Raw genomic sequence first — 27,978 nt, 5'->3', positions numbered from 1 at the left:
CTAATTAATACAAGGGAAATACTTAAGACAGTCCCTGGCCTGTAGCAGGTGCTAAATTAACGTTAGGTAGCAATCACCATGTGATGTTGGATTTTCCTGTTTATAAGTCTGCCTATTTGACTAGACCTACCCTCATCATTTAAAAAAAATTTTAGAATAATTTTTGTTTTCAAAAAATGAGCAGATTATCTCAGTGTTCACTACAGTGAAAGTCCAGTCCAAATGTTTTTAGTTCAGCCACTGAGCAAGATTTTCATAAAATAAATCTGAATGGGACAATTTGAGTATTGTCTTACATGAAGGCATGGAGTTATTCAACCAAGTTGAACTTAATCATTTAAGTTTTTGTCAACTCGGTGATTTCAAGTAACAGGAGGCTAGTGTTGTACCACGGAAGCTTAAGAATCTTTATGAATGGATACAATCAAAGTACCTGAACTTTGGGGCAGCCACAGGTTCCATCTGTATGAGCATAGCCAGCCCACCAGGCTGCACATTGCAGGAGGCTCAAAGAGTGCAAGCCCTTGACAACTAAAGTGCAGTGCACACTAGCAATGGCCGCCTACCTGCCCAGCTCACAGATAGCTCTCTGATCTTGGCTCCGGAGCTCACCAGTTCCTGACTTCACTCCTGGGTTCTCAAGATCTGATTCAAGCCCAAGTTACATTTATCACCCCTTTTGGATGCTACTGGTTCAGGCAGTATCCATGGATCCAGAAGTAATGATCTGGACTTCATTTCCCAGTCTGCATGAGAGTTTGGAACTTAGCAGTGCTGTTCTCAAAACAAGAAAAAAGGTGAGTGAGCTGAAAATCGACAACACTTCTTCATCTGTCAGATAATGGAGATCGCAAAGCAAACCACCACTCAGAAAACTATGTGAATACAGAGAATCAGGGCTTACTAGGAGCAGAAGCCTGTGGCTGGAGCCAGATCACAACTGAAACATTTAAAGGGTAATTGACTAACTGCCAGAGACTGAAAGTGGATTAGTTTGAGAGAAAAATTCTTGGGGCCTTATCTTAGCTGAGACCCCATACTCTGATTAATTTTAACTCCAAGAGACCCACTAAGTTATCAGGGTAAAGATCAGAGAAAAATCCCCTCATGCTTCCTGCCAGGAGAGGGAAAAATAATCATTCTGAAATACCTCCAGAACATCTGTTCTCATTAACAAAAGCCTGATCTCAAGGGAAACTGTTTCACCAGAACCCAACCAACATGGGTTTTACGAAAGCCATTCCAACCAGGGGTAAGAGAAATACCCAACTACAGCCCCTCTGACCTTCTTGTCTTTCCTAAGTGTAGCCGAGGCAGGGAGAGGGGTTGGAAGCACTTGTAAAGACCACAGCTCTGGGGCACAGGCCCATTAAAAGACTGAAACCTGATCATATGAATATAGAATGAATCTCCCCCAACAACACACCTAACTACCACACAAATAGTGTTCCTATATAACACCACCTTAACAAAAAGATTAGAAATCATATAAAATATACTCTTAGGCTACCGTGGAATGAAACTAGAAATCACAAAGATAGCTAGAAGATCCTAAAATATTTAGAGATTGAACAACACACTCCTAAATAAATATGGGTCAGAGATGTCTCAAAAGAAATTTTATGCATATTGGAAAATGTGTTTAGTATCATAATCCCAGTGAAAAACAAGGATCCAGGGTGCCTGGGTGGCTCAGTGGGTTAAACCTTCTGCCTTCAGCTCAGTCATGATCCCAGGGTCCTGGGATGGAGCCCCACATTAGGTTCTCTGCTCAGCAAGGAGTCTGCTTCCTGTCCCCCACCCCACACCTGCCTCTCTGCCTACTTGTAATTTCTGTCTGTCAAATAAATAAATAAAATCTTTTAAAAAGAAAAGAAAAAAGAAAAACAAGAATCTATTTCTTTTTAACTGGTTTGTTCTCATACACTATTTTCAAGAAAATAGCAATTTTACTTAGTAGTGTTCTTGATTTTTTTAAAAAGATTTTATTTATTTATTTATTTGACAGAGAGAGATCATAAGTAGGCAGAGAGGCAAGCAGAGAGAGAGAGGAGGAAGCAGTCTCCCTGCTGAGCAGAGAGCCTGATGCGGGGCTCAGTCCCAGGACCCTGGGACCATGACCTGAGCCTAAGACAGAGAGACTTTAACCCACTGAGCCACCCAGGCGCCCCATCCAGATGTTTTATATCATTCAATCTTCACATCAGGAAGACTGTTTTCTTATTATGCCCATTTTTACAAGTGAAGAATCCAAGGCCTAGAGAAGGAAACTAACTTGCCCAAAGTTATACATCTTCACAGACTAACCCTGTCAAGTTCTGTCTGGCTGCAGAGCAGATGTTGGCAAACTGCCAAATTTTTCCTTGCCAGCCAGATCTGATCTGCCACCTGTTTTTGTGTGGCCTTCACTCTAAGAATGGCTTTTACGTTTTTAAATGTTGAAATAATCAAAAAATAATATCTCATGACATGTGAAAATTATATGAATTTTAGGTTTTATTGTCCATAAAGTTTTATTGGGACACAACCCCTGTCATTTGTTTATGTATTGTCTAAGGCTGTTTTTCACCCCACACCAGCAGAGCTGAGCAGTTGTGACTGAAACTGTATCACCTTCAAAGTCTGTAATGGAAGCTGTGTGGTCTTTACAGGAGAATGTTATAGAAAAGTAACAAGAAAAGATGACTCCTATTCTAGAGTAATAGTTCCTGCTTGTCTCGTGATTATAGCCACTATAGGAGCAATGAATTGTTATGATACTAAGTGAATTGCGTAAGATTATGTGGCCAGGCAGAATCACGATAAAATTTAGGACTTTGGATTGCTAGGCCCACATTTCCAATATTATATCATTGCCTTTGCTATCAGCGCTAATCTCCACACTTAAAAAAAAAATCTCCACACTTTTAATTCACATAGATATTTAATTTTTACAATAAAAATATAAACGAAAAGATCATTCTTTAACAGACAACTTTTATGATTTGCTTTCAATATTGATCACCATTTATCTGGTCTTAGCCTAGAAATATAATCTCACAGCATCTCTATATACAATTTGGGTATAATAAATATACAGACACATTGAAAAATGTGTATAATAACATACACTAAAATGTGCACATATATTTAATTTACATATAAACTAGACACAAAGATGTACACGTTTTCATCTAAACATGCAATCCAATGTATGCTAAAACTTACACACATTTAATTTGCACACATATGCTATACACAGGTATACACTGCCATACATATTTATGTGTAAACACATACACATGCTTTTCACTGCATACACACATGTAAGTCCTTGTGGTAAGCCATAACTAAACTTGATCCCCCCCCCTTTTTTTTTTGATTCAAGATTTTTTTTATTTATTTGACAGAGAGAAACACAGCAAGAGAGAGAACACAAGGAGGGGTAGTGGGAGAGGGAGAGGCAGGCTTTCCACTGAGCAGGGAGCCAGATGCAGGGCTTAATCCCAGAACCCTGAGACCATGACTTGAGCTGAAGGCAGACACTTAATGGCTGAGCCACACAGGCGCCCCTCCAATGCCCTTTCTTAATTAACTACCTCAACCTACCAACACCAGAACAATAAAAAAAAAAATTTGTCCAGCTGCAAATGACCTACATAGCGAAAAATATGTACATTTGTATGTGTGATTATTACAGTATGTATTTACAGCATACTTCATTCCCAAAAATGGGAATGAGAAATATAAACTAGATAAAGAAGGGCAAAAAGCAATTAGAGTAAATAATTGTATTCATTCCATTGGTTATATCCAAACAAGACAGAACTTCCATTTTGTCTGTATTGCAACATCCCAATTAAAAAATTACCAATTCTTTTGCCAAACTGGACAGTTTGCTAATTAAATGCTCAAGGGAAAGATTTCTTGAGAAATACTTTGTTACGACTGCATCAAACATCTTTTCCAAAATGTGTGTGCCTTTCAAGAGCACCAAATAATTTTAGTTTAACATGATCATTGAATGTCTAATGTTCTCAGAAAAAAAAAATCAAAGTTGGAAGAAGTAATTCAAACCAGATCCTGAGTCAGTACATCTGAGACTCCAGACACTTAATCTGCATGTGCTGTGGTTTCCAGTAAAACACTAAAATGAGGTAATTTTTTATTCTTATTATGGGCATGACTCTTACAAAAACTAACCAGGGTAAAAAATGTTTATCTCATTTTTTCTTAAATCATCAGGTTGAATATAAGTTTCAATGCCTTGTGCTAAAAACAGAATCTCCTATATTTACCTTTGAGAAGTAACAAGAAAATGAATTGTTGAAAAATTTTAGATAATCTAAATATCTCAATGCAATCACCTTATCTGACTCCCTTCTCTTTTATAAATCCAAATAAGGAATTGTGAAATTGGTTATGTGTCATTTTCTCCTTTTACCTTCCTTGTCTCATCTCTTTTTGGACTTAATAATTGGGCTGGAGGAGGCACAGAGGAGAAAGATTTTATTATATGCCCAGAAATGTGAACCCGGGAATCTTACAAGGATAAAATTGGTTAACAGCCACACACACACACACACACACACACAAAAGCAGGGAGCACAAAATGAGATGATGAAAAAGAGGAAAAATTTTTTCATGAACTTGAATAGCTGGTCTTGTGTAACTAATAATTAAATAATATTGTAACTCCCATGCTCCTGTTTTCCCCCTTTTTATTTTCTTTTAGATGAAAAATATATATCAATTTTTAAAAAATCACATCTTTTTTTTTTTTTTAAGATTTTATTTATTTATTTGACAGACAGAGATCACAAGTAGGCAGAGAGAGACGGAGGGGGAAGCAGGCTCCCTGCTGAGCAGAGAACCCCATGCGGGACTTGATCCCAGGACCCTGGGATCATGACCTAAGCCAAAGGCAGAGGCCTTAACCCACTGAGCCACCCAGGCACCCCAAGATCACGTTTTTTTCACTCATCTGTATGATTGTGTGATTAGCATATGGAAGAAGTGCTTTTATCTAAAATCTAAGAGCACCTGGAACCCATAGAGTCAAGGAGAAATGCACCGGCTTCCTAATACTTAGCCTTATATTTTGATCAGTACTTTCTCATCCCAAGGAACGTTTTAAAAATCCGTTAGTAAGTGGTATATATTAAGAGGCCCTGTCATCACTGCGATAGGTTTCAGTACTACTTAACGATTTGTGGTTAGTGGTCAAATGTAATTGATAACCATATAAGAAATATAACACAATAGTAGAATTGTTAACATGTTTTATCTTAATAAACCTTTATTCTATCACCTTGTCAAAGACTTTTTAAAAGCCTGACTAGATCATATTCATGGATAAAATTTTATGCAAGTGTATGTTTAAATTGAAAGGAACTGCAGTAGGGTGAATCATTGTGTAGGCTTAGAAGAAACTTTCAGCTTTTTCTCCTAGTAGATTTCAGGCATGTAAGTGTTTTGTAACCCCTTTTGGTACTGTAGAGTTAAAATCTTGTCCTACATGAAAGTTGTTAGTCTTCTCTGGGATTTTGCTTTGAAGGATATGATTTCTTCTCTTTAACTCTTTGTACAGTTGAATGCACTACTAGGCAGATTTTTTGGGAACTTGTTAGAACCTTAGCACCCAGAGTCTGAAGGTGAGAAAAAAATGGCATTGCTTGACACTAATTCCTCTTAAGGGAGATTTCTTAATGGTGTTACATTTTTTCCTTATGTACCACTAATTGCTCAGACATAATGAATTACAGCAAAAATAATTTGAAAACAAATTTGTTCCACTAAGCCATGTTGTCAGTCAACTATTTAGAACAGGAATTTTCCATTTTTACTCTTTATTTCCATAAAACTGTAGTTAGATTAGTTTACTGAGAAAGGTATAGGACTTTGGACAGTCATTAACCTCTCTCGGCTTTAATTTCTTCACCTATAAAATTAGGGAGTTGGTTTAGATGGTTCTAGGATTCCTTCAGCTGCAAAAGTCTGAAATTCTGTGCTAAAGTCTAGACCACCTTTTGACCCAGCATCCTATAGCTTAAAATATATAATATTTTAACACTCTTCTGAGTCATGTTTGAACTTCCTATAATGTCCATTTCCAATTCACAGAAGAGAGCTTCAAGTTTGTGATACTCTGTAGAATTCTCAGCTATCAACTTGCATTATCTTTCATAAATCCTTTTATCTCAGTAAGAGTTTCTTTGAAAAAAATTTTTTTTCCTAGCTTTAGCCCTGAGTTTTTATAAGTGGTTGAGGTTTTTAACTCTCAGGACACATTAAATGGAGTTTCCAGTGTGTTTAACAGTTTGCACATTCCTAGGTTATTGGTTCTCTTTAAAAGTGTTACCTTCCATGATTTACTAATAGGTTACCAGATGTTGTCCTGGTTCAGTACATGGATGGACCTATGATTGTGGTTTTTCTTCTTTTAACAGCATACTGAGATGCGTAATGTTGTAATAAACGTTACATTGAAGCTTGCTCACAATAGCTATTTTATGGCTCCTAGCACATCCCTCAAGACCAGATCTAGGAAATTTACCTTCTCATGAGCTCTTAAAGTACCAGCTGAGCACATAATCATCTATCCTACCCAATTACTTAGCTCGTGCTTTCTGTTATGGTAAAACATGCTACCCACTGTGTTTGAGTATCTGAAGTTCCTAATTGTTAAGTACCTGGTATAATTTTTCAAACTCTCCCAATTTTCATGGTTGGATTATATAACATTTTTATCTACAGAATATTTTCTTTATATGAGAAGACTTTTACCACATTTCATTTCATCTTTCTCCAAGTGAAATGTCTACCTATCTTTATTTATCCCATAAGTCTAACATTGGGAAGGGAGAGTAGATAGGAAAAATAAGAAAACAAATTCTTTTAGTTACCTTAAACTGTGGAGGCCTGTCTAAAGTAGAGGAGTTTATTTTGTCTTAACAGTTAATACATTTGCAATCCTCTTATTTTTTTCTACTATAACCTACAAAGTTTATTTAATTTGTGCCTAATTTTTAATCATAATTCTTTAACAGAAGGCCTTTATTATCTTACCGTAATTCCAACATCGGTGATTTTATAACACTCAGATAGAGAAAGTTCCTTTAATTTTTTATGTCTGGAAAGTATCATCAAACCCTAAAAATATTTAATATAAAGATCACTTTGTGATTATAATTTAGGCAGTATATTTCTAATATATTATATCTAATATATTTAACATATATTAAATATGTTATATATAATATTAAAATATATATTATATATTATAATATATTATTAAATATTATATATTAATCAAAATATATTCCAATATATTATATCTAAAAATATTTAATATAAAGATCACTTTGTGATTATAATTAGTATATTTCTAATAAAATAACGACCATTTATGTAAACTAAAAATAATAGCTTCTATCTTGTATTTCTTTACACTTTAACTATAAAATCACTTTGGCTAGACAACATTATTAAATAAAAATTTTAGGTTGTCCCTAATGTTTTGTAAGAAGTATGACAGAATCTTCCTGAGACAAGGGAAAGAAGAGCAAAAATAAACTATCGGGACTATATAAAAATAAAAAGCTTCTGCACAGCAAAGAAAACAACCAACAAAACTAAAAGGCAACCTACTAAATAGGAGAAGATATTTGCAAATGACTTGGCCAATAAAGGATTAATAACCAAAATATATAAAGAATTTATACAAATCAACACCTAAAAGATGAATAATCCAATTTAAAAATGGGGAGAAGACGTGAACAGACATTTCTCCAAAGAAGACATCCGAATGGCTAATAGACACATGATCATCATCACTCATCATCAGGGAAATGCAAATCAAAACTACAATGAGGTATCACCTCACACCTGTCAAAATGGCCACAATCAAAAACATAAGAAACAACAAGTGTTGATGAGGATGTGGAGAAAAAGGAACCCTCTTGCCCTGATGGTGGGAATACAAACTGGTGCAGTCACTGTGGAAAACAGTGTGAAGGTTCCTCAAAAAGTTAAAAATAGGACTACCCTGTGATCCAGCAATTACAGTACTGGGTATTTATCTAAATACAACAAGAGAAATTAAAAGGGATCCGTGCATTCATAAGTATATAGCCAAATAATGGAAGCAGCCTGTCCATCAATAGATGGATGGATAAAGAAGGTGTATGTGTATATATATACATATACATACATATATCTAATATGCAATATAAATAAATATTATATATACATAGTTTTTAAAAGAATGGAATCTTGCTATTTGCAACACCATGGATGGATCTAGAGAGTATAATGCTAAGCAAAATAAGTTAGTCATAGAAAGACATATGTAGAATTTAAGAAACAAACAAGCAGGGGTGCCTGTGTGGCTCAGTCAGTTAAGCAGCTGCCTTTGGCTGGGGTCATGATCCTGGGGTCCTGAGATGGAGCCCCATGTTGGGCTACCTGGTCAGCAGGCAGTTGGCTTTTCCCTCTCCCTCAGCCTCTCCTCCCTGCTTGTGTTCTCTCTCTCAAATAAACAAAATCTAAGAAAGAGAACCAAAGGAAAAAAAGAGACAAACCAAGAAACAGACTTTCACTATAGAAAACAAACTGATTACCAGAGTGATTGCCGAAGGGGAGGTTGGGGGGATGGATGAAGTAGGAAATGGGATTAAGAAGTGCACTTGTGATGAGCACGGGGTGATGTAAGGAGTTATTGAATCACTGTAATGTACACCTGAAACTAATATAACACTATATTCTAACTATACTGGAATTAAAATTTTTTAAAATAGAAATATAAAAAAGAATAAAAGAGAGGGCATTAGCTACTTTTTCATTTTTCCTCCTCCTACCCTAGTACCTAGCATAGGAAGAAGGAAAAAAAAGTGTGACAGAATCCCAGACCCAGAAAATTCCTTGTTCCTGTGTCCAGGTACATATAATCTGAACCAATATAAACAAATCTTAAAAACCCCTAAACTTAAAACTTTATTTTGAAGACAGTTCATGTGGCCAATTAATCTATTTGTCAGTAAATTTTTGTTTATGCCTAACCTAAAAAAATCTGACATCTTTAGCTCATTTTATTATGTTTAATTGCTTGGAAAGGGAACAGATCTTTCTATAAAGGCCTACAGACAAATAATCATTCATCAGTAGCCTACCTTTTCCATTTAAAAGCTTTGTTTCTTTTTATTTAAAAAAAAATGACTGTACTTTTTGGTTCTTAAAATTTTTAATATGTGGTTCTGCCGTTCCATTTCTCAGTACTTTCCCCACTAAACTGGGGGAGCTGACAAATATGCCTCATAGATGTCATTCTCCTGTTTTTGCATTCAGGATCACTTTTATTAGACTTCCAATGAGGTGGACAAGGGCAGTTGCCTTTCATTCTATGGTCCCAAAGTTGCCAGACAGAAATAATACCAGAAACAGTACATTGGTTTGTCCTTTTAAAATTTTATTTGTAGGACTGGTTTACATTTAGTGATCTTAAATACAACACTTGGATCATAATTGAAAATGGTTTATGAAAATATTATATCCTATTTTTTTCACTGATGTATTTATTAGGCCTTTTCATTAAAAAAAAAAAAAAAATCCAGATCAGGGAAAGAAGTGCTTGACAATTTACTTAATTGAAGCCACTGTTTAAATTGCAATTTCTAATTTCTTTCAATGGTTTTTTACACCATCCAAAAATAAAGTCACTCCACTCATTTTAAAATTTTTATTGCAAATGTGGATTCTTTTGTTAGGAACACATTATGTTTTCTGCCTCCTTGTTTCAAAACAAAAAATTACTAAGCCCTGTGGAGCCAGCAGATGTGGTCTAGGTTCCAGATGTAGATGCTATTTTATTCATGTTAGAAGAATTGGAGTTTAGATATTCCAACAGAAACCAAATTGTTTAAACAAAAATAATAAGAAATGCAACGCTTGTCTCATTGCCTACCTCATAATAGCTAAAAGTATTTTATTAGCTTATGGAGAATTTGTCCTATGAAACTATCTCTGGAGTTTTCACATTTTTTTTTTTTAAACTTTCATATAGTCAAGTTAGAATTTTTTTTAAATGAACTGGAAATGAGGTATACTTGCTAAGTATAACATTTGTCCAAGTTCTTTTTACTACTTTATTCAAGATTACTAAAAGTTAATATTAAAATAGAAGATTATATTTCATTACTACAATTGTTCACTAAAACATATGGCCTCAAAATTTAATCAAGTAACATAATTAACCATTAGCTTAATGCAAATCAAAACCACAATGAAATATCACTACATATCTATGATGATGGTTATACTTAAAAAAAGACAGATAAGGAAAATCCAGTCTGGCAGTTCTTCAAAAAATTAAACATAAAATTACCATATGACCTAGCAATTCTACTCCTAGCAATACACCCGAGAAATGAAAAAAAACAATGTCAATACAAAAAAACTTGTACTCGAATGTTCCATAGCAGCATTATTCATAATAAAAAAAAGGAAACAAGCCAAATGCTCATCAGCTGGTGAAAGGATAAATAAAATGTGTTATATCCATAAAATGGAATATTATTTAGCAATAGTCAAGTATGATGCATACGACTATATAGATAAACATTTACATGAGTAAAAGAAACCAAACCCAAGTCATTAAATAATAAGTGATTCCGCTTATTTGAAAAGTCCAGAATAGGCAAGTACGTAGAACCAAAAAGCAGATTAGTCATTGCCTAGGCTGGGCTGGACAGTGGGTTGGGGCTAGGGAATGACTGCTTGTGGGAATGGAGCTTCCTTCTGAAGTGATGAAAACGTTCTGGAATTTGATTGTAGTGATGATTGCCTAACTCGATCATCAATATACTAAAAACCACTAAATTGTACACTTTGAATTCTTGAGGTTTACAGTATGTCAGTCATCTCAGTAAAGTTGTTTGTAAAAATTGATCTAGTAATCGTATAGCTAAATACAAATTAAAAATAGTCCTACAGCATCTCTCAGACCAAGATGAATGCAGAAGTTTCTCAGACCTAGATGGCCAGTGTATTAGCAAAACAGGGAGCAAGAGATGTCATCATGCTAATGTGCCAGACAAGTTATCACAGGGCCTTAATGCTCTAAGTAAACACAACTTTGCAACTGAGCAGCAGCAATTCTAAGCCAGCTGGAGGCCTCCACTGAAAACTGCAGGAGTGCAAGTGTGGAATGCCAGCGTCTCAGAACAAGTGAAAGACACTATTTCAGTCAACGATTCAGTTTTCAATGGCTTTTTGACTCAGAAGCTTTTCAGATTCATGACCTAAAGAATATCAGAGCCAGCTAGGTAAAATGTAATACTTGGCCCCACAAGGTTCATAATGCCCCAAATCAGGTGTTCTCTGAAACACTTGTTAAGTTTTGGGATCAAAGTCCTGGAGGTGCCACACTTCTACTTCTGGAAGGGATGGAATGAGGAGTATGGGAAGATAAATCCAAAATAAGGAGGAATGAGGAACCAACAAAAGGGAATGACTGGGCCTCCCTGGGGCAAAGGGCAGGTCGTTCCTTCTTTTTACAGATGCTGTAACCAAGAAAATGTAAATCCTCCTTAACCTCCTTCAAAAGTCAGCCAGACTCATGAATGTTTTGCTGGAAAGGTTTTGGTTTATTTTCCCAAAGTATAGGAAGGGAATAAGTTGCAATCGGGTGAAACACAGAGGAAAGCTACTGGCGTGGTAGGCAGGATTGCAGGTTGTATGAGAATGTAAGCCCCAGGAGCTCTCGAGAATCCTAAGGAGCAGTTTACCCCTCCACAGGCCACGGAGCTGAGGGATTGGGATCTGATGGGCCTAGGAATTCCTAATAATTGGTTTATATTACAGCTCTGGTATCAGGTCCACAGAAGGGAGCATCAGGACATAAGACTCAAAAGAAAGCAGGCATCAAGTCCCAAGAGACTTGTACATTATTCTAAAGAATTTGGACTTCCCTCTGTGCAATAGAGTTAAACAAAGTGACTCTGTTTATAGTACATAAGTGACATACATAATGCAAAAAAGAAGGAGCAGGTGTTTTAAGAAAGGTGTGAGGACCACAGAGCAGGGCCTGGTGGTTTAGAAATTTTCATGGAGGAAGGGGAATTTGAATTGAGCCTCAAAGACAAGTAAGATTTTGACAAGCAGAATAAGGAGAATTTGGGGGCTGAGGAAACAGCATGAACAAAGACTTCATGAGGAATGTGTGAATTGTTTGGGAAGTAGTTCAGTTTAGGGTCACTTGAAGTTGTGGGAGGGAACACTGAACCCTGCCAGGAACAGCTCCACGTACATAAGACATTTCAGAGCAAACAAATCCTTGAAAACTGTTCTCCCCCATCCCCCCCATTTTACATCTGGAATGATTTAGCTGAGGTAGATAGACATCACCCATGAACTAGTTACCAAATGTTGGGATAGGTGTGTGTGTGTGTGTGTGTGTGTAGCATATAGCTGAGTCATACACCTATATTCTCTTCACCTAAACTCACTGTAAACATTGCTGCCTTTGCTTAATTATTGTGTGTATACGAACATACATTGATTTTTAATATATCTGTGAATAGTTTTATATGTATACACATCATATACATAGTATATATATTTTGTGTATATATATATATATATATGTATATATATACACATATTCTTGAAGCATTTTTTTAAACTGGAAGTGTATACTTCTAAGTTCCCTTCACCTAATTTGCCCATCCCCCACCTCCCTCCCCTCTGAACAAACCACCAGTTTGTTCTCTGTATTCATGTTTGAGATTTTGTTTGTTAATTTGTTTTATTTTGTTAATTTGTTTTAAGACTCTACGTGTAAGTGAAATCATGGTATTTGTTTTTATTGGATTTATTTTACTTAGTGTAATATCTTCTAGGCCCATCCACGTTGCCACAAATAGCAAGAGCTCATTTTTTTTTTATAGCTGAGTAATATTTCTCTGTGTGTGTGTGTGTGCGTGTGTGCGTGTGTGTGTATTCCACTATGTGTGGAACATTCTTTATCCATCTACTGAATGCTTGGGTTGCTTCCAGATCTTGGCTGTTATAAAAAATGCTGCAGTAAGTATAGGGGTTCATATCTTTTCAAATAATGTTTTCATTTTCTTTGAGTAGATAGCCAATAATGAAATTGTTGGATTGTGTGGTATTTCTATTTTTAATTTTTTGAGGAAACTCCACACTACTTTCCACAGTGACTGCACCATTTACATGCCCACATGGCAACAGTGCAGAAGAGTTCTGTTTTTTCCACATCCTTGTCCATACTTATTATTTCTTTTCTTTATGATACTAGCCATCCTGACAGGTATGAGGTGATATCTCATTGTGGTTTTGGTTTACATTTCCCTGGTGATTAGTAATGTTGAGCATCTTTTCATATGTCTGTTAGCCATCTTTATGTTTCTTTGGAAAATGTCTATTCAGGTCCTTTGCCCATTTTTCCATTGGATTCATTGAGGTTTTTTTGGTGTTGAGTTGTATAAGTTCTTTATATATTTTACATATTAACCCCTTATCTGATATATCATTTGCAAATATCTTCTCTCATTCTCTAGGTGAACTTTTGTTTTGTTCATGGTTTCCTTTGCTCTCCAAAGATTTTTATTTTGGTGTAGTCCCAACAGTTTATTTTTGCTTTTGTTTCTCTTACCTGAAGAAACATATTCATAAATATGTTTCTATGGCTGATGTCCAAGAGACTACTGTCTATGCTTTCTTTCAGAAGTTTTATGGTTTCAGGTCTCACATTTAGGTCTTTACTCCATTTTGACTTTATTTTTATATATGGTTAAGAAAGTGATCCAGTTTCATTCTTTTGCCTTTTTTGTAGCTCCCCAGTTTTCCCAACATCCTTTATTGAAAAGACTTTTTCCCCATAGTATAGTCTTGCCTCCTTTGTCATGAATTAATTACTATTAAGTGTAGTTTTACTTCTGGACTTTCTATCCTGTTCCATTGATCACTATGTCTCTTTTTGTCAAAAAGCATACACTTTTTTTTTCTTAAAGATTTTATACATTCACTTGACAGAGATCACAAGTAGGCAGAGAGGCAGATAGAGAGCAGTGGGGGGAAACAGGCTCCCTGCTGAGCAGAGAGTCCGATGCAGGGCTTGATCCCGGGAGCCTGTGATCATGACCGGAGCTGAAGGCAGAGGCCCCAACCCACTGAGCCACCCAGATGCCCCAAGAACCATACTCTTTTGCTTACCGTAACTTTGTAGTGTATCTTAATATCTGGGATTGTGATAACTCCAGCTTTATTCTTTCTCAAGATTGCTTTGGTGATTCAGAGTCTTTTGTTGTTCAAAATACCTGTAGGATTATTTGTTTCAGTTCTTTGAAAAATACTATTGGTACCTCGATAGGGATTTCACTGAATCTATAGATTGGTTTGGGTAATATGGGTATTTTGACAGTATTAATTCTTTTAATCCATGAGCATTGTATGCGTTCTTATTTGTTTGTGTCATCTGCAATTTCTTTTATCATTGCTTTATAGTTTCCAGAGTACAGGTCTTTCACTTCTTTGGTTGAATTTATTCTTAGGTATTTCATTCTGTTTTGTGGAATTGTAAACAGGATTATTTTCTTAATTTCTCTTTCTGCTAATTCATTATTAGCATATAGAAGCACAATAGCTTTCTATATATTAATTTTGTATCCTGCAACTTTACTCAATTCATTTATTACTTCTAATAATCTTTGAGTGGAATCTTTAGGGTTTTCTATATACAGTGTTGTATCATGTGCAAATAGTGACAATCTTACTTTTTCCTTACCAATCTGGATACCTTCTATTTCTTTTTCTTGTCTGATTGCTATGGCTAGGTCTTCTAGTACTATGTTGAATAAAAGTGGTAGGAGTGGACATCTTTGTCTTGTTCTTCATCTTAGAGGAAAAGCTTGTAGTTTTTCACCATGGAATATGATGGTTCTTTAGGTTTCTCATATATGGCCTTTATTATGTTGAGGTATGTTCCCTCTAAACTCACATTGTTGAAAATTTTCATCATGAACAGGTGTATTTTGTCAAAGTGTTTTCTGCATTTATTAAGATGATCATATGGATTATATCCTTCCTCTTCTAAATGTGATGTATCGGGAGAGGGTGGTGGGGTTATGGACATTGGGGAAGGTATGTGCTATGGTCAGTGCTGTGAAGTGTGTAAACCTGGCAATTCACAGACCTGTACCCCTGGGGCTAATAATACATTATATGTTAATTTAAAAAATTAAAAATTAAGAGAAAACTAAATGTGATGTATCTCATTGATTGGTTTGCAAATATTAAACCATCCTTCCATCCCTGGTATAGATGTATCATTAAATTTAGGTTGCTAATATTTTGTTGAGGATTTATACATCCATGTTCATCAGTGATATTAGCCTGTAGTCTTTTCTTCTTTTCTTTTCTTTCTTTGCAGTGTCTTTGTCTGGTTTTGGTATCAGGGTAATAGTGGCATCATAGAATGAATTTGTAAGTTTTCCTTCCCCTTCTATTTTTGGAATAGTTTGAGAAGAATAACTATTTTTGTTTGTTTGGTAGAATTCATCTGTGATGTCATCTTTTCTTGGGCTTTTGTTTGTTGGGAGTTTTTTGATTACCAATTCAATTTTATTAGTCAAAATCAGTCTGCTCAAAGTTTCTATTTCATCCTCATTCTGTGTTTTGGAAGATTGTAATTTTCTAGGAGTTCCTTCATTTCTTCTAAGTTGTCCAATATGTTGGCATATAATGTTTCATAGTATTCTCTTATATCTGTATTGTTAGTTGCTCTTCTCTTTCATTTCTGGAAATATTTTAGTCCTCTCTCTTTCTTTTTTGATGTGCCTAGCTAAAAGTTTGTCAATTTTGGTTATCTTTTCAAAGAACCAGCTTTTGCTTTTTTTTTTTTTTTCTATTGGGAGGGGGGTCTATTTCATTTAGTTCCACTCTATACTTTATTATGTCCTTCCTTTTACTAACTTTGGCCTTTCTTTATTCATCTTAGTCTAATTCCTTCGGGTGTAATGTAGATTCTTTATTTGAGATTTTTCTTGTTTTTAGGTACTTCTGTATCACTATAAACTTCCCTCTTAGAACTACTTTTGCTGCATCCCAAAGATTTTGGGCTGTTGTGTTTTCATTCTCATTTGTCTCCATGTATTTTTGAATTTTCTCTTCTTCATTGACCAACTGGTTGTTCAGTAGCATGTTGTTTAGCATCCATGCATCTGTGGGTTTTTTGTTTTTTGTTAAAGAATACCATTCTCTTTTTTTTAAGATTTTATTTATTTATTTGACAGAAAGAGATCATAAACAGGCAGAGAGGCAGGTAGAGAGAGAGGGGGAAGCAGGCTTCCTGCTGAGCAGAGAGCCCAATGCGGGGTTCAATACCAGGACCCTGAGATCATGACCTGAGCCTAAAGCAGAGGCTTAACACACTGAGCCACCCAGGTGCCCCGTTTGTGGGTTTTTTTAAAGGTTTTTTTTTCTAGTAGTTGATTTTTTTTCTTGTAATTGATTTCTTGTAATTTTTTTCCTTATAATTTTCTTATAATTGTGTTCAGAAAAGATGCTTGATATGAATTCAATCTTCTTAAATTTATTGAGACTTGTTTTGTGGCCTAACATATGATCTATCCTAGAGAATGTTCTATGTGCATTTGTAAAATATATGTATATATACATGTATTTTATGTATTTTTTAAAAAATGCATATATATATATGTCTATCTATATATATCAGCCAGAAACAAGGACTGTGAATAAGACTAGATGGACCTAACAGATAGACATATCTATGTCTGTCTATATATATCTATATAACAAGATTAGATATGTCTATCTGTTAGGTCCATCTAGTCTTATTCACAGTCATTGTTTCTTTGTTGATTTTCTGTCTGGTTCATCTATCTGCTGATGTAAGTGATGTTAAAGTCTTCTACTATTATTGTATTGTATTATTGTCAGTTTCTCCTTTATGTCTGCTTAGCTTTATGTATTTAGATGCTCCTATGTTGAATGCATAGATATTTGCAGTTTTTCTATATTTCATATATATGTGTAAATATGAAATATATGTGTGTGTGTTTGTATGTATATGTTATAAACATGCCTGAACCATTTGAAAATAAGTTTCAGATATTCATGATGCTTTATCCCTAAATATTCTCTTTGTATCTCTTTAGGAATAAGGACATTTTCCTGTGTATATACAGTATAATATATGTAGAATATTATAATACTTAAAATTAACAGTAATACTATACTATCTAATATAAAGCCAGTATTTGGTTGTTTTTTTTTTAATTCCAGGACCCAGTCAGAGTTCATTCGTTGCATTTAGTTGTCATGTGTCTTTAGCCTTTTTTATTTTCTTTAAATTTTGTCTTTTAAGACATTAACTTTTAAAGATCCCAGATCAGTCACTACTTAGAACGTCTCACATTCTAGATTTGTCTGATTGTTCCTTAGGATTAGATTCTAGATTAAGAAAATTCTGCAAGAATACTACCTACGTTCTCTTGCATCCCTTTAGGAGGCACATATGTAAGGTGTCCCATTATTGGAGATGTTTTTACTCACTTGATTCAGGAGGTGACTATAGATCCTTCAGTAGAGCATATTTTTACTCTTCATTTAATAAATAATCTGTGGTGTGATTCTTTGAGACCACAAGAATACTGTTTCCCAAAAACCTTTCTTTCAGTGGTTTTAGCATTAATTGGTGATCCTTGCCTAAATCACTTATTTCGTTAGGAGCTGCAAAATGCTGATTTTTCTCACTCTACCTTTACTTCTGTATTTATTAGCTCTTTTCTACCATCATTTCTCTTCAGTTTTGCTGAATATTTTGGGAGGTATTTTGAATAAAATTACTATTTTAGACATAACAATTATTGCAGTTAATTTTTTTGTGTTACCTTAACAATCTTTAAGTTTCTCCAAATTCCTGCTGAGCACGTATACAAGATATATTTACTGTTTTGGTTGGTGTGATTATGTTACTTTTTGGCAAAAGACAACACAGCGAGGAAAACAAAAACACCAATATTTTGCCATATTATAGGACTAAATATTTGGTCATAATTTAAAAACAAATGAAACATTTTATAAAGGAAACTGATGGGGATGAAACAAAGTTTAACAATCTGAAAGTAATTTATTCTTTGAAACTTGTAGATGGCTTTTTTTCTGAGACACTGTGTTTTTAGGTAAAGTTTGGAAAGACAGTCTAGAAGTATTAACATTAGAATAAAATACAGTGTAATTTATCTGACAGCCACATTACTACAGATCATCCTAGTTTATAGTATGTTTCAGTTTGAAACTGTCAACACTTTAATACAGGCACACCAAAAGAGTAAATAAGCATACATAAACTTTATAATCTGTCCTGCATATGATTAAAGAAACAATTTCTTAGAAAAAACCTACATAAAATTACGTAAGATTCATAGTTTGTTCAACTTTTAATTCATTTTTCTTGAATAGAATTTAAAAGCAGTAGCTTGTAGGCTTTCAAATTACTAAAATAAATCTCTCTTCCACAATGGTGAGATAAGCCATTGTAAAGATATGGAGAAAATATGAAAATACGACAAATGATTAATAACTACATTATTATAAGCAATTCATACAAATTGCAAAAGTATTGAGACCCCCCCAAAGTATAAGTGAGTAAAGAGTATCAACAGAAAATTCATATAAGATGAAATATAATTGCAATAATAAGCAACATGTATAGGACAAAATTATTAATATTATTAGGATTTTTTTAAATGCAAATTCAAATAACAGTAAAGTTTTAATTCCTAGTTATTTTTGTGAAGTTAAAACAGGGGTGTAAGGCTACCAGATTTATTTTATTGCCTATAGCAACATAAATTGCTACCACCCACATGGAAAGCAAGTGGCCAAAACAACTAAATGTCCAGTTCAAAAGAAGAGAAAAATTGATGGGGGAGAAATTTATAACAACTTCCAAGGCAGGCCTGCTTGTCTTATTCCTGTTTTTACACTCAAACCTAGAATTGCTACTTTAAATATAATAGGACCTAGCTAATTATGTATCAAAAGAAAGAAGAAAGGGACAGTGAAATGAATGAATGAGTGAATGAATGAATGAATGAATGAAATTTCTCAACATTTGTGAAAAATAATTTAGAATAATTTGGAAAAACCTATACACGTGTCCATTATTAAGTCTTTTCGTACACCTACACAGAATTATATAAAACATTAACACCATGCTTAATTCCTTTATACAGACCGACAGTAGTTCTGGGCAGTTGTCCATTCCAAAAACTATAATAGCACAAAGCACCAATATGCAAGCAAAATGCTAAGCTGTGAATGTTGCCATGTAGAGCTATCCACGTGGATAAAGCAATTTTGTTTTACAAAAATTGATGCTTCCCTGTCTTTGTAATACTTGAGCCACCTGTGTAGTTTGACCTTGCTGACTCTGCTTTTTGAAACACCACCTCCCTTGATTCCCTTCATAACAGCCTGAACTCCTTCCTCACTTACGCCTCTGGAATTTCATTCTCAGTTTTCCTTTGTGGGTTCATCTTTCAAATCCACCAGATCAGTACTGATGTTTCCTGGAGGCTTAAGCTTGACCTCTTTTCTCCTATCTCATCTGTGGCTTCAACCACGTCAACCGTCTCTACATCTAGCCCAGATCTCTTTTCTGAGCTCCAGATCTTTCCTAATTGATAATTAGACCCTTGAATGTGCCATAAGCACCTCAAATTCAGTATTGTTACTTTTAGAGGACTCGTATTCAAAATGGGAACCACAGAGTTTTAATGGGTTCTTCCTACTCTTTCTGCTTGTTTCAGTAAAGAGTCAGGTTGAAGGTAAATGGCTCATGATGGACTTTTCTTTGATTTAAGTACCTTACTCTTTCCTCTGAATTTTGCAACTTTTATGATTTTCTTTTTGGTCCTAGACTTCCTTGGCTGAGAAACCTATAAAATGACCTGTGCAACTTAAGATATTTGATATTTGAATACAGTGTATTAAAAAACACATTCTATGAAATAAGATGCAATGGAGTACCCAGGAGTCTAGAATAACTGAGAAATCTGATGTAATTATTGGAGGTTTAGGTCATGAAAATCTAAAAAGAACAAAAGGTCCCTGACAACAAACATAAGAAGCCTCCTTTCTTGCACCCCCCGCTTTTAAATTTTAAATTCAATTAGCCAACATATAGTGCATCATTCGTTTCAGAGGTAGTGTTCAATAGTTCATTGGTTGTGTGTAACATCCAGTGCCCATCATATCATGTGCCCTCCTTAATGCCCATCACCCAGTTACCCTATACCACCACCCACCTCTCTTCTGTAAGCCTCAGTTTCCCAGAGTCCAGAGTCTCTCATGGTTTTTCTTCCTCTCTGATGACTTCCCATTCCATTTTCTCTCCCTTCCCTTATGATCCTCTGCACTGTTTCTTATATTCCACATATGAATGAAAACATACAATAATTGTTTTTCTCTGATTGACTTATCTCACCCAGCATAATACCCTCTAGTTCCATCCACATCAATGTAAATGGTGATATTCATCCTTTCTGATGGCTGAGTGATATTCCATTGTATATATATACCACATCATCTTTTTTTTAAGATTTTATTTATTTATTTGACAGAGATCACAAGTAGACAGAGAGGCAGGCAAAGAGAATGAGAGGAGGAAGCAGGCTCCCTGCCAAGCAGAGAGCCTGATGTGGGGCTCAATCCCAGGACCCTGAGATTATGACCTGAGCCAAAGGCAGAGGCTAAACCCATTGAGCCACCCTGGCACCCCTATATCACATCATCTTTACCCATTTATTTGTTGAGGGACATCTCTGCTCTTTGCACAGTCGGGCTGTTGTGGACATTACTGCTGTGAATATTGGGATGCACGTGCCCCTTCTGATCACTACATTTGTACCTTTGGGGTAAATACCTAGTAATGCAATTGCTTGGTCATAGGGTAGCTCTATTTTTAACTTTCTAAGGAACCTCCATCCTGTTTTCCAGAGTGGCTGTACCACCTTGCATTCCCACCAACAGTATAGGAGGGTTCCCCTTTCTTTGCATCCTCTCCAGTACTTGTTTCCTGTCTTGTGTTAATTTTAGCCATTCTGACTGGTGTGAGGTGGTATCTCGTTGTGGTTTTGATTTGTATTTCCCTGACGGCAAGGATGTCAAGCATTTTTTCATGTGTTTATTGGCCGTTTGTAGGTCTTCTTTGGAGAAGGGCCTTTTCATGTCTTCTGTCCATTTCTTGACTGGGTTATTTGGTTTTTTGGGTGTTGAGTTTGATAAGTTCTCTATAGATTTTGGATACTAGCATAGATTTTGGATACTAGCCCTTTATCTGAATTGTCATTTGCAAATATCTTGTCCCATTTCATAGGTTGCCTTTAAGTTTTGTTGACTGTTTCCTTTGCTGTGCAGAAGCTTTTTATCTTGATGAAGTCCCAATAGTTCATTTTTGCTTTTGTTTTCCTTGCCTTTGGAGGAGACATGTCTAGCAAGAAGTTGCTCTGGCTGATGTCACAGAGGTTTCTGCCTATGTTCTCATCTAGGATTTTGATGGATTCCTGTCTCACATTGTGGTCTTTCATCCATTTTGAGTTTATATTTGTTTATAGTGTAAGAAAATGGTCCAGTTTCATTCTTCTATTTGTTTGCTGCCCACCCCCCTTCTGAGGATAAAAATGAAATGTAAGTTGTGACAGAGAGGTTAGAACTTGGGAGAGGTTGTTGAAAATCTTGTATAAATTTTCTGCTCTCAGTTAATTGTTGAATTTGAATGTACCTAATTCCTATGATCCTTTGCCAGACATACTGAGGAACAAAACAAAGCAAAAAACAAAAATTTCAAAAGTCAAATGGCTATGTCTTCTTTTTGTCACTCAGGATTGAAGGGGCCCATAGTATATAGAGAGATGCATCCTAGTACTGGAATCAAAGATGTCTAAAATGGAATTCAGCACCTTGTTTCCAAGTCCTAATCTCTCTCTTAGGTTCTTTTTCTGGTTAACGGTATCACCATGTCTGCAGTTGACCAAGTAAAAACGTGGGCATTCTCTGTGTTTCCTCCTATCCCCTCTGCTCAATCACTCCCATCTCTCTGGTGTCCGGCCATGCTCCAAATTGACCCGGCCTATGACCGAGTGTAAAACATACAATTTTACAGACTCCTATTCATTCACAAATATTTATTAATCATCAGCTGGGTATTAAACACTATGCAAGGTTCTGGGAGTACTAAATTGACAGCCATAGTTCTGGTCTCAAGGTACAGTCTAATGGCAAAACAATAATAAGAGTAACAAAACTGCTTGGTTAAAAAGTTACCAAAAGCATAAGTGCAAAGTGCACATTCACTTCTAGTCTGGTGTCACCCCACTAGGATACCTGGGCAAGTTCCTTAACCTCTCTGTGCCTCTATTTCCCTGTCTTTAAAACAATGTTTATAATATAGTTAACTCAGGGTGCTGTGAGGAGTAAGATATAAATGTAAACTACCTAACACAGTTCCTGGCACATGGTAGGCACTCAATGAGGTATAGTTGATGTGATGAAGAGATACACACCTGGGTACATATGCTGTATCTTGGCAGCATGGATGACTTGAAAAGTGAGTGCTTATGTCTGTGTTGCCTATTTGTAGAGAAGTCAGGGGACACTTTTCAGCTTTTGAGGTGCAGCTGGAAGCTTCAGTAGGTGTTTGCAAGGTAAAGATGGACATTCTCAGTGGAGAAAGAAGCAGGTGGGAAGGCATGGAGATATGAGATAGGATTATACATTGGGGGATCCACAGGTGACTTTGTATCATGATAGCATGGCCCAAGGAGATAGAGGATGAAGCTAGAGAAAGGTGGAGGGCAGAATGTGACAGGCTTTGGGTGCAGTGCAAAGTGATTCAGACTATGTGCTATAGGCAATGGGAGCCACTGAAGAACACTGAGTAGAATGTATAGAGATAGAAATGAGGTTTTGATAGTGTTGGCAGAAGGGACACGTATGAGAAATATTTAGGAAGTACATAGGTAGGGTTGGTGATTGATTGGCTGGATACGGAGAGCAGAGGGGACCAGAGCAGATTACTTAGCCCAGCCCCTGGCAAGGGTGGTACAATTCCATGCCTTGGGCAAAGACACTTGAGAATCACTACAACAGGCCCCTCCCCCAGAAGATCAGCAAAAAATCCAGCCAAGACCAAGCTCACTGATAAAGGAGAACAGCAGAGTTCCAAAGGAGGGAAAGCAAAGGATGGAATTCATGGCTTTCTCCCATGATTCTTTAATCTTGCAAAGTTAGCTAAATTTTTTAAATTTTATTTCTTTCTTATTCTAATATTTTTAACTTTTACTCTTTCCTCTTTTAACATTTTAAAACTAGTTTATCTTAACAATACCTTTTTTTTAAAAAAAGATTTTATTTATTTATTTGACAGACAGAGATTACAAGCAGGCAGAGATGCAGGCAGAGAGGAGGGGGAAGCAGGCTCCCTGCTGAGCAGAGAGCCCGATGTGGGGCTCGATCCCAGGGGCCTGAGACCATGACCTGAGCTGAAGGCAGAGGCCCAACCCACTGAGCCACCCAGGCACCCAACAATACCTTTCTTAAAATCTTTTTGGACCTTTATTATGCTAGTCATATTTTATCCTTCATTGTATCTAACTTTATGTTTTGTATACACAGAGGGTTTTTTTCGTCTAAAAAATTTGGGGGTACAACTTCTTCTAATAGAACAAAATATACCCTAAATCTAGCACGGGGTTTGTTCTATTATCCAGCCTGAGCAAATTCTCTCCACTTTCTTTTTCTTTCCTTTCCCAACCAACTTATCAACTCCTTTTTAAGAATTTTGTAGTGTAAGAAAATGGTCCAGTTTCTATTTTTTCCTTTTTCTTTTTCTTTTTTTTTTTAAATTTTTTTGAACTTCTTTTTACCCCCTTTATTCACCCCACAATTTGGGGTCTCTTCTGATTTGGCTAACACACATTTTTCTGGGATCCTTGCCACCCTGTCAGTATTTTATTCTCTCACTCATATATTCTTATCTGGATAAAATGACAAGGTGGAAAAACTCACCACAAAAAAAGAGCAAGAGGCAGTACTGAAGGCTAGGGACCTAATTGATATGGATGTTGGTAATATGTCAGATCTAGAGTTCAGAATGATGATTCTCAAGGTGCTAGCTGAGCTCGAAAAAGGCATGGAAGTTATTAGAGAAACCCTGTCTGGAGAAATAAAAGCCCTTTCTCGAGAAATAAAAGAGCAAACATCTAACCAAGCTGAAATCAAAAAAGCTATTAATGAGGTGCAATAAAAAATGGAGGCTCTGGGCGCCTGGGTGGCTCAGTGGGTTAAAGCCTCTGCCTTCGGCTCAGGTCATGATCAGGTCCTGGGATCGAGTCCCGCATTGGGCTTTCTGCTCAGCGAGGAAGCTGCTGCCCTCTCTCTCTCTGTCTGCCTCTCTACTTACTTGTGATCTCTGTCTGTCAAATAAATAAATAAAATCTTAAATCTTTAAAAAAAAATGGAGGCTCTTACTGTTAGGATAAATGAAGCAGAAGAAAGAATTAGTGATACAGAAGACCAAATGACAGAAAATAAAGAAGCTGAGCAAAAGAGAGACAAACAATGACTGGATCACGAGGGGAGAATTCAAGAGATAAGTGATATCATAAGATGTAACAATATTAGGATAATTGGGATTCCAGAAGAAGGAGAAAGAGAGAGGGGTGGGGCAGAAGGTAGATTGGAGCGAATTATTGTAGAGAATTTCCCTAATATGGAAAAGGGAACAAGCATCAAAATCCAGGAGGTGCAGAGAATTCCCCTCAAAATCAATAAGAATAGGTCCACTAATAGTCATCTAATAGTAAAACTTACAGGACTTAGTGACAAAGGGAAAATCATGAAAGCAGCCCAGGACAAGAAATCTGTAATATACAATGGTAAAAATAGATTGGCAGCAGACTTATCCACAGAGACCTGGCAGGCCAGAAAGAACTGGAATGATATATTCAGATCACTAAATGAGAAAAACATGCAGCCAAGAATACTATATCCAGGTAGGCTATCATTGAAAATAGAAGGAGAGATAAAAAGCTTCCAGGACAAACCAAAACTAAAAGAGTTAGTAAACATCAAACCAGCTGTACAGGAAATATTGAAAGGGGTCCTCTAAGCAAAGAGAGAGCCTAAAGGTAACAGATCAGAAAGGAACAGAGACAATATACAGTAACAGTCACCTTACAGGCAATACAATGGCAATAAATGCATATCTTTCAAGAGTTACCCTGAATGTAAATGGGTTAAGTGCCTCAGTCAAAAGACATAGGGTGTCAGAATGGATAAAAAACAAAACCCATCAATATGCTGCCTACAAGAAACTCATTTAAGACCCCAAGACAACTACAGATTTAAAGTGAGGGGGCGGAAAACAATTTACCATGCTAATGGGCATCAAAAGAAAGCTGGGGTGGCAATCCTTAAATCAGATAAATTAGATTTGAAGCCAAAGACTATAATAAGAGATGAGGAAGGACACTGTATCATATTCAAAGGGTTTGTTTAATAAGAAGATCTAGCAATTTTATATATTTGTGCCCCTAACGTGGGAGCAGCCAACTATATAAACCAATTAATAACAAAATCAAAGAAATACATTGACAATAGTACAATAATAGTAAGGGACTTTAACACCCCCCTTACTGAAATGGACAGATCATCCAAGCAAAAGATCAACAAGGAAATAAAGGCCTTAAGTGACACATTTGTCCAGATGGACATCACAGATCTATTCAGAACATTCCATCCCAAAGCAACAGAATACACATTTTTCTCTAGTGCACATGGATCAGTCTCCAGAATAGATCACATCCTGGGTCACAAAATAGGTCTCAATCAGTACCAAAAGATTGGGATCATTCCTGCATATTTTCAGACCACAATGCTCTGAAGCTAGAACTCAATCACAAGAGGAAAGTTGGAAAGAACTCAAATACGTGGAAGCTAAAGAGCATCCTACTAAAGAATGAATGGGTCAACCAGGATGTTAAAGAAGAATTGAAAAAATTTATGGAAACAAATGATAATGAAAACACAACTGTTCAAAATCTGTGGGACACAGCAAAGGCAGTCCTGAGAGGAAAATATATAGCAATATGTGCCCTTCTCAAAAAACAAGAAAGGTCTCAAATACACAACCTAACCCTACACTTAAAGGAGCTGGAGAAAGAACAACAAAGAAAGCCTGAACCCAGCGGGAGAAAAGAAATAATAAACGTCAGAGCAGAAATCAATGAAATAGAAACAAAAAACCAATAAAACAAATCAATAAAACTAGGAGCTCATTCTTTGAAAGAATTAATAAGATTGATAAACCCCTGGCCAGACTTATCCAAAAGAAAAGAGAAAGGACCCAAATAAATAAAATCATGAATGAAAGAGAAGAGATCACAACCAACACCAAAGAAATATAATTATAAGAACATATTATTAGCAGCTATACGCCAGCAAATTTGACAATCTGGAAGAAATGGATGCATTCCTAGAGATTTATAAACTACCAAAATTGAGCCAGGATGAAATAGAAAGCCTATAACCAGTAAGGAGATTGAAGCAGTCCTCAAAAATCTCCCAACAAACAAGAGCCCAGGGCCAGACGGCTTCTCAGGGGAATTCTACCAAGCATTTAAAGAGGAATTAATTCCTATTCTCCTGAAACTGTTCCAAAAAATGGAAATGGAAGAAAAACTTCCAAACTCATTTTATGAGGCCAAAATTACCTTGATCCCAAAACCAGACAAAGACCCCATCAAAAAAGAGAATTACAGACCAATATCCTTGATGAACACAGGGTGAAAATTCTCACCAAACTACTAGCCAATAGGATCCAAAAGTACATTAAAAGATTTATTCACCACGACCAAGTGGGATTCATTCTAGGGCTCCAAGGTTGGTTGAACATCCTTGAATCAATCAATGTGATACAATACATTAATAAAAGAATTTTATTATTTTTTATTAATTTTATTATTATTAATTTATATGATACTCTCAATGGATGCTGAAAAAGCATATGACAAAGTACAGCATTCTTTCTTGATCAAAACCCTTCAAAGTGTAAGTATAGAGGGTACATACCTCAATATCATAAAAGGCATCTGTGAAAAACCCACAACAAATATCATTCTCAATGGAGAAAAACTGAGAGCTTTTCTGCTAAGGTCAGGAACATGGCAGGGATGTCCATTATTACTGCTATTCAACATAGTACTAGAAGTCCTAGCCTCAGCAATCAGATAACAAAAAGAAATTAAAGGCATCCAAATAAGCAAAGAAGAAGTCAAACTATCACTCTTTGCAGATGATGTGATACTTTATGTGGAAAATCCAAAAGACTCCACTCCAAATCTGCTAGAACTTGTACAGGAATCCAGTAAAGTGTCAGGATATAAAATTAATGCATAGTTTCATTTCTATACATCAACAACAAGACAGAAGAAAGAGAAATTAAGGAGTCGATCCCATTCACAACTGCACCCAAAACCATAAGATACCTAGGAATAAACCTATCCAAAGAGGCAAAGAATCTGTATTCAGAAAACTATAAAGTATTCATAAAAGAAATTGAGGAAGACACAAAGAAATGGAAAAATGTTCCATGCTTATAGATTGGAAGAACAAATATTGTGAAAATGTCAATGCTACCTAAAGCAAGCTACACGTTTAATGCAATCTCTATCAAAATACCATCCATTTTTGGAACTAGAAGGTATTATGCTTAGTGAAATAAGTCAATCGGAGAAAGACAACTATCATATGATCTCCCTGATATGAGGAAGTGGAGATGCAACGTTGGGGGTTTGGAGGGTAGGAAAAGAATAAATGAAACAAGATGGGATCTGGAGGGAGACAAACCATAAGAGACTCTTAATCTCACAAAACAAACTGAGGGTTGCCGAGGGC

The 27,978-nt window shown here is 35.9% G+C and overlaps 1 protein-coding gene across 1 annotated transcript in view; it reads right to left on the bottom strand.

Annotated features, from left to right (window-relative positions):
- Positions 1–27,978, bottom strand: part of FBXL13 (F-box and leucine rich repeat protein 13) — a 248,478-nt gene that overhangs the window by 24,029 nt on the left and 196,471 nt on the right. The window contains exon 18 of the mRNA XM_004739587.3: positions 7,048–7,131. Coding sequence (XP_004739644.1) covers positions 7,048–7,131 — 84 coding nt within the window. The remainder of the gene's footprint in view (positions 1–7,047; positions 7,132–27,978) is intronic.

The sequence above is a fragment of the Mustela putorius genome, unplaced genomic scaffold (assembly GCF_011764305.1).
Source record: "Mustela putorius furo isolate JIRA1106 unplaced genomic scaffold, ASM1176430v1.1 tig00003845_pilon_pilon_pilon, whole genome shotgun sequence".
Lineage (NCBI taxonomy): Eukaryota > Metazoa > Chordata > Mammalia > Carnivora > Mustelidae > Mustela > Mustela putorius.
This window is presented reverse-complemented; position numbering and strand designations above follow the sequence as displayed.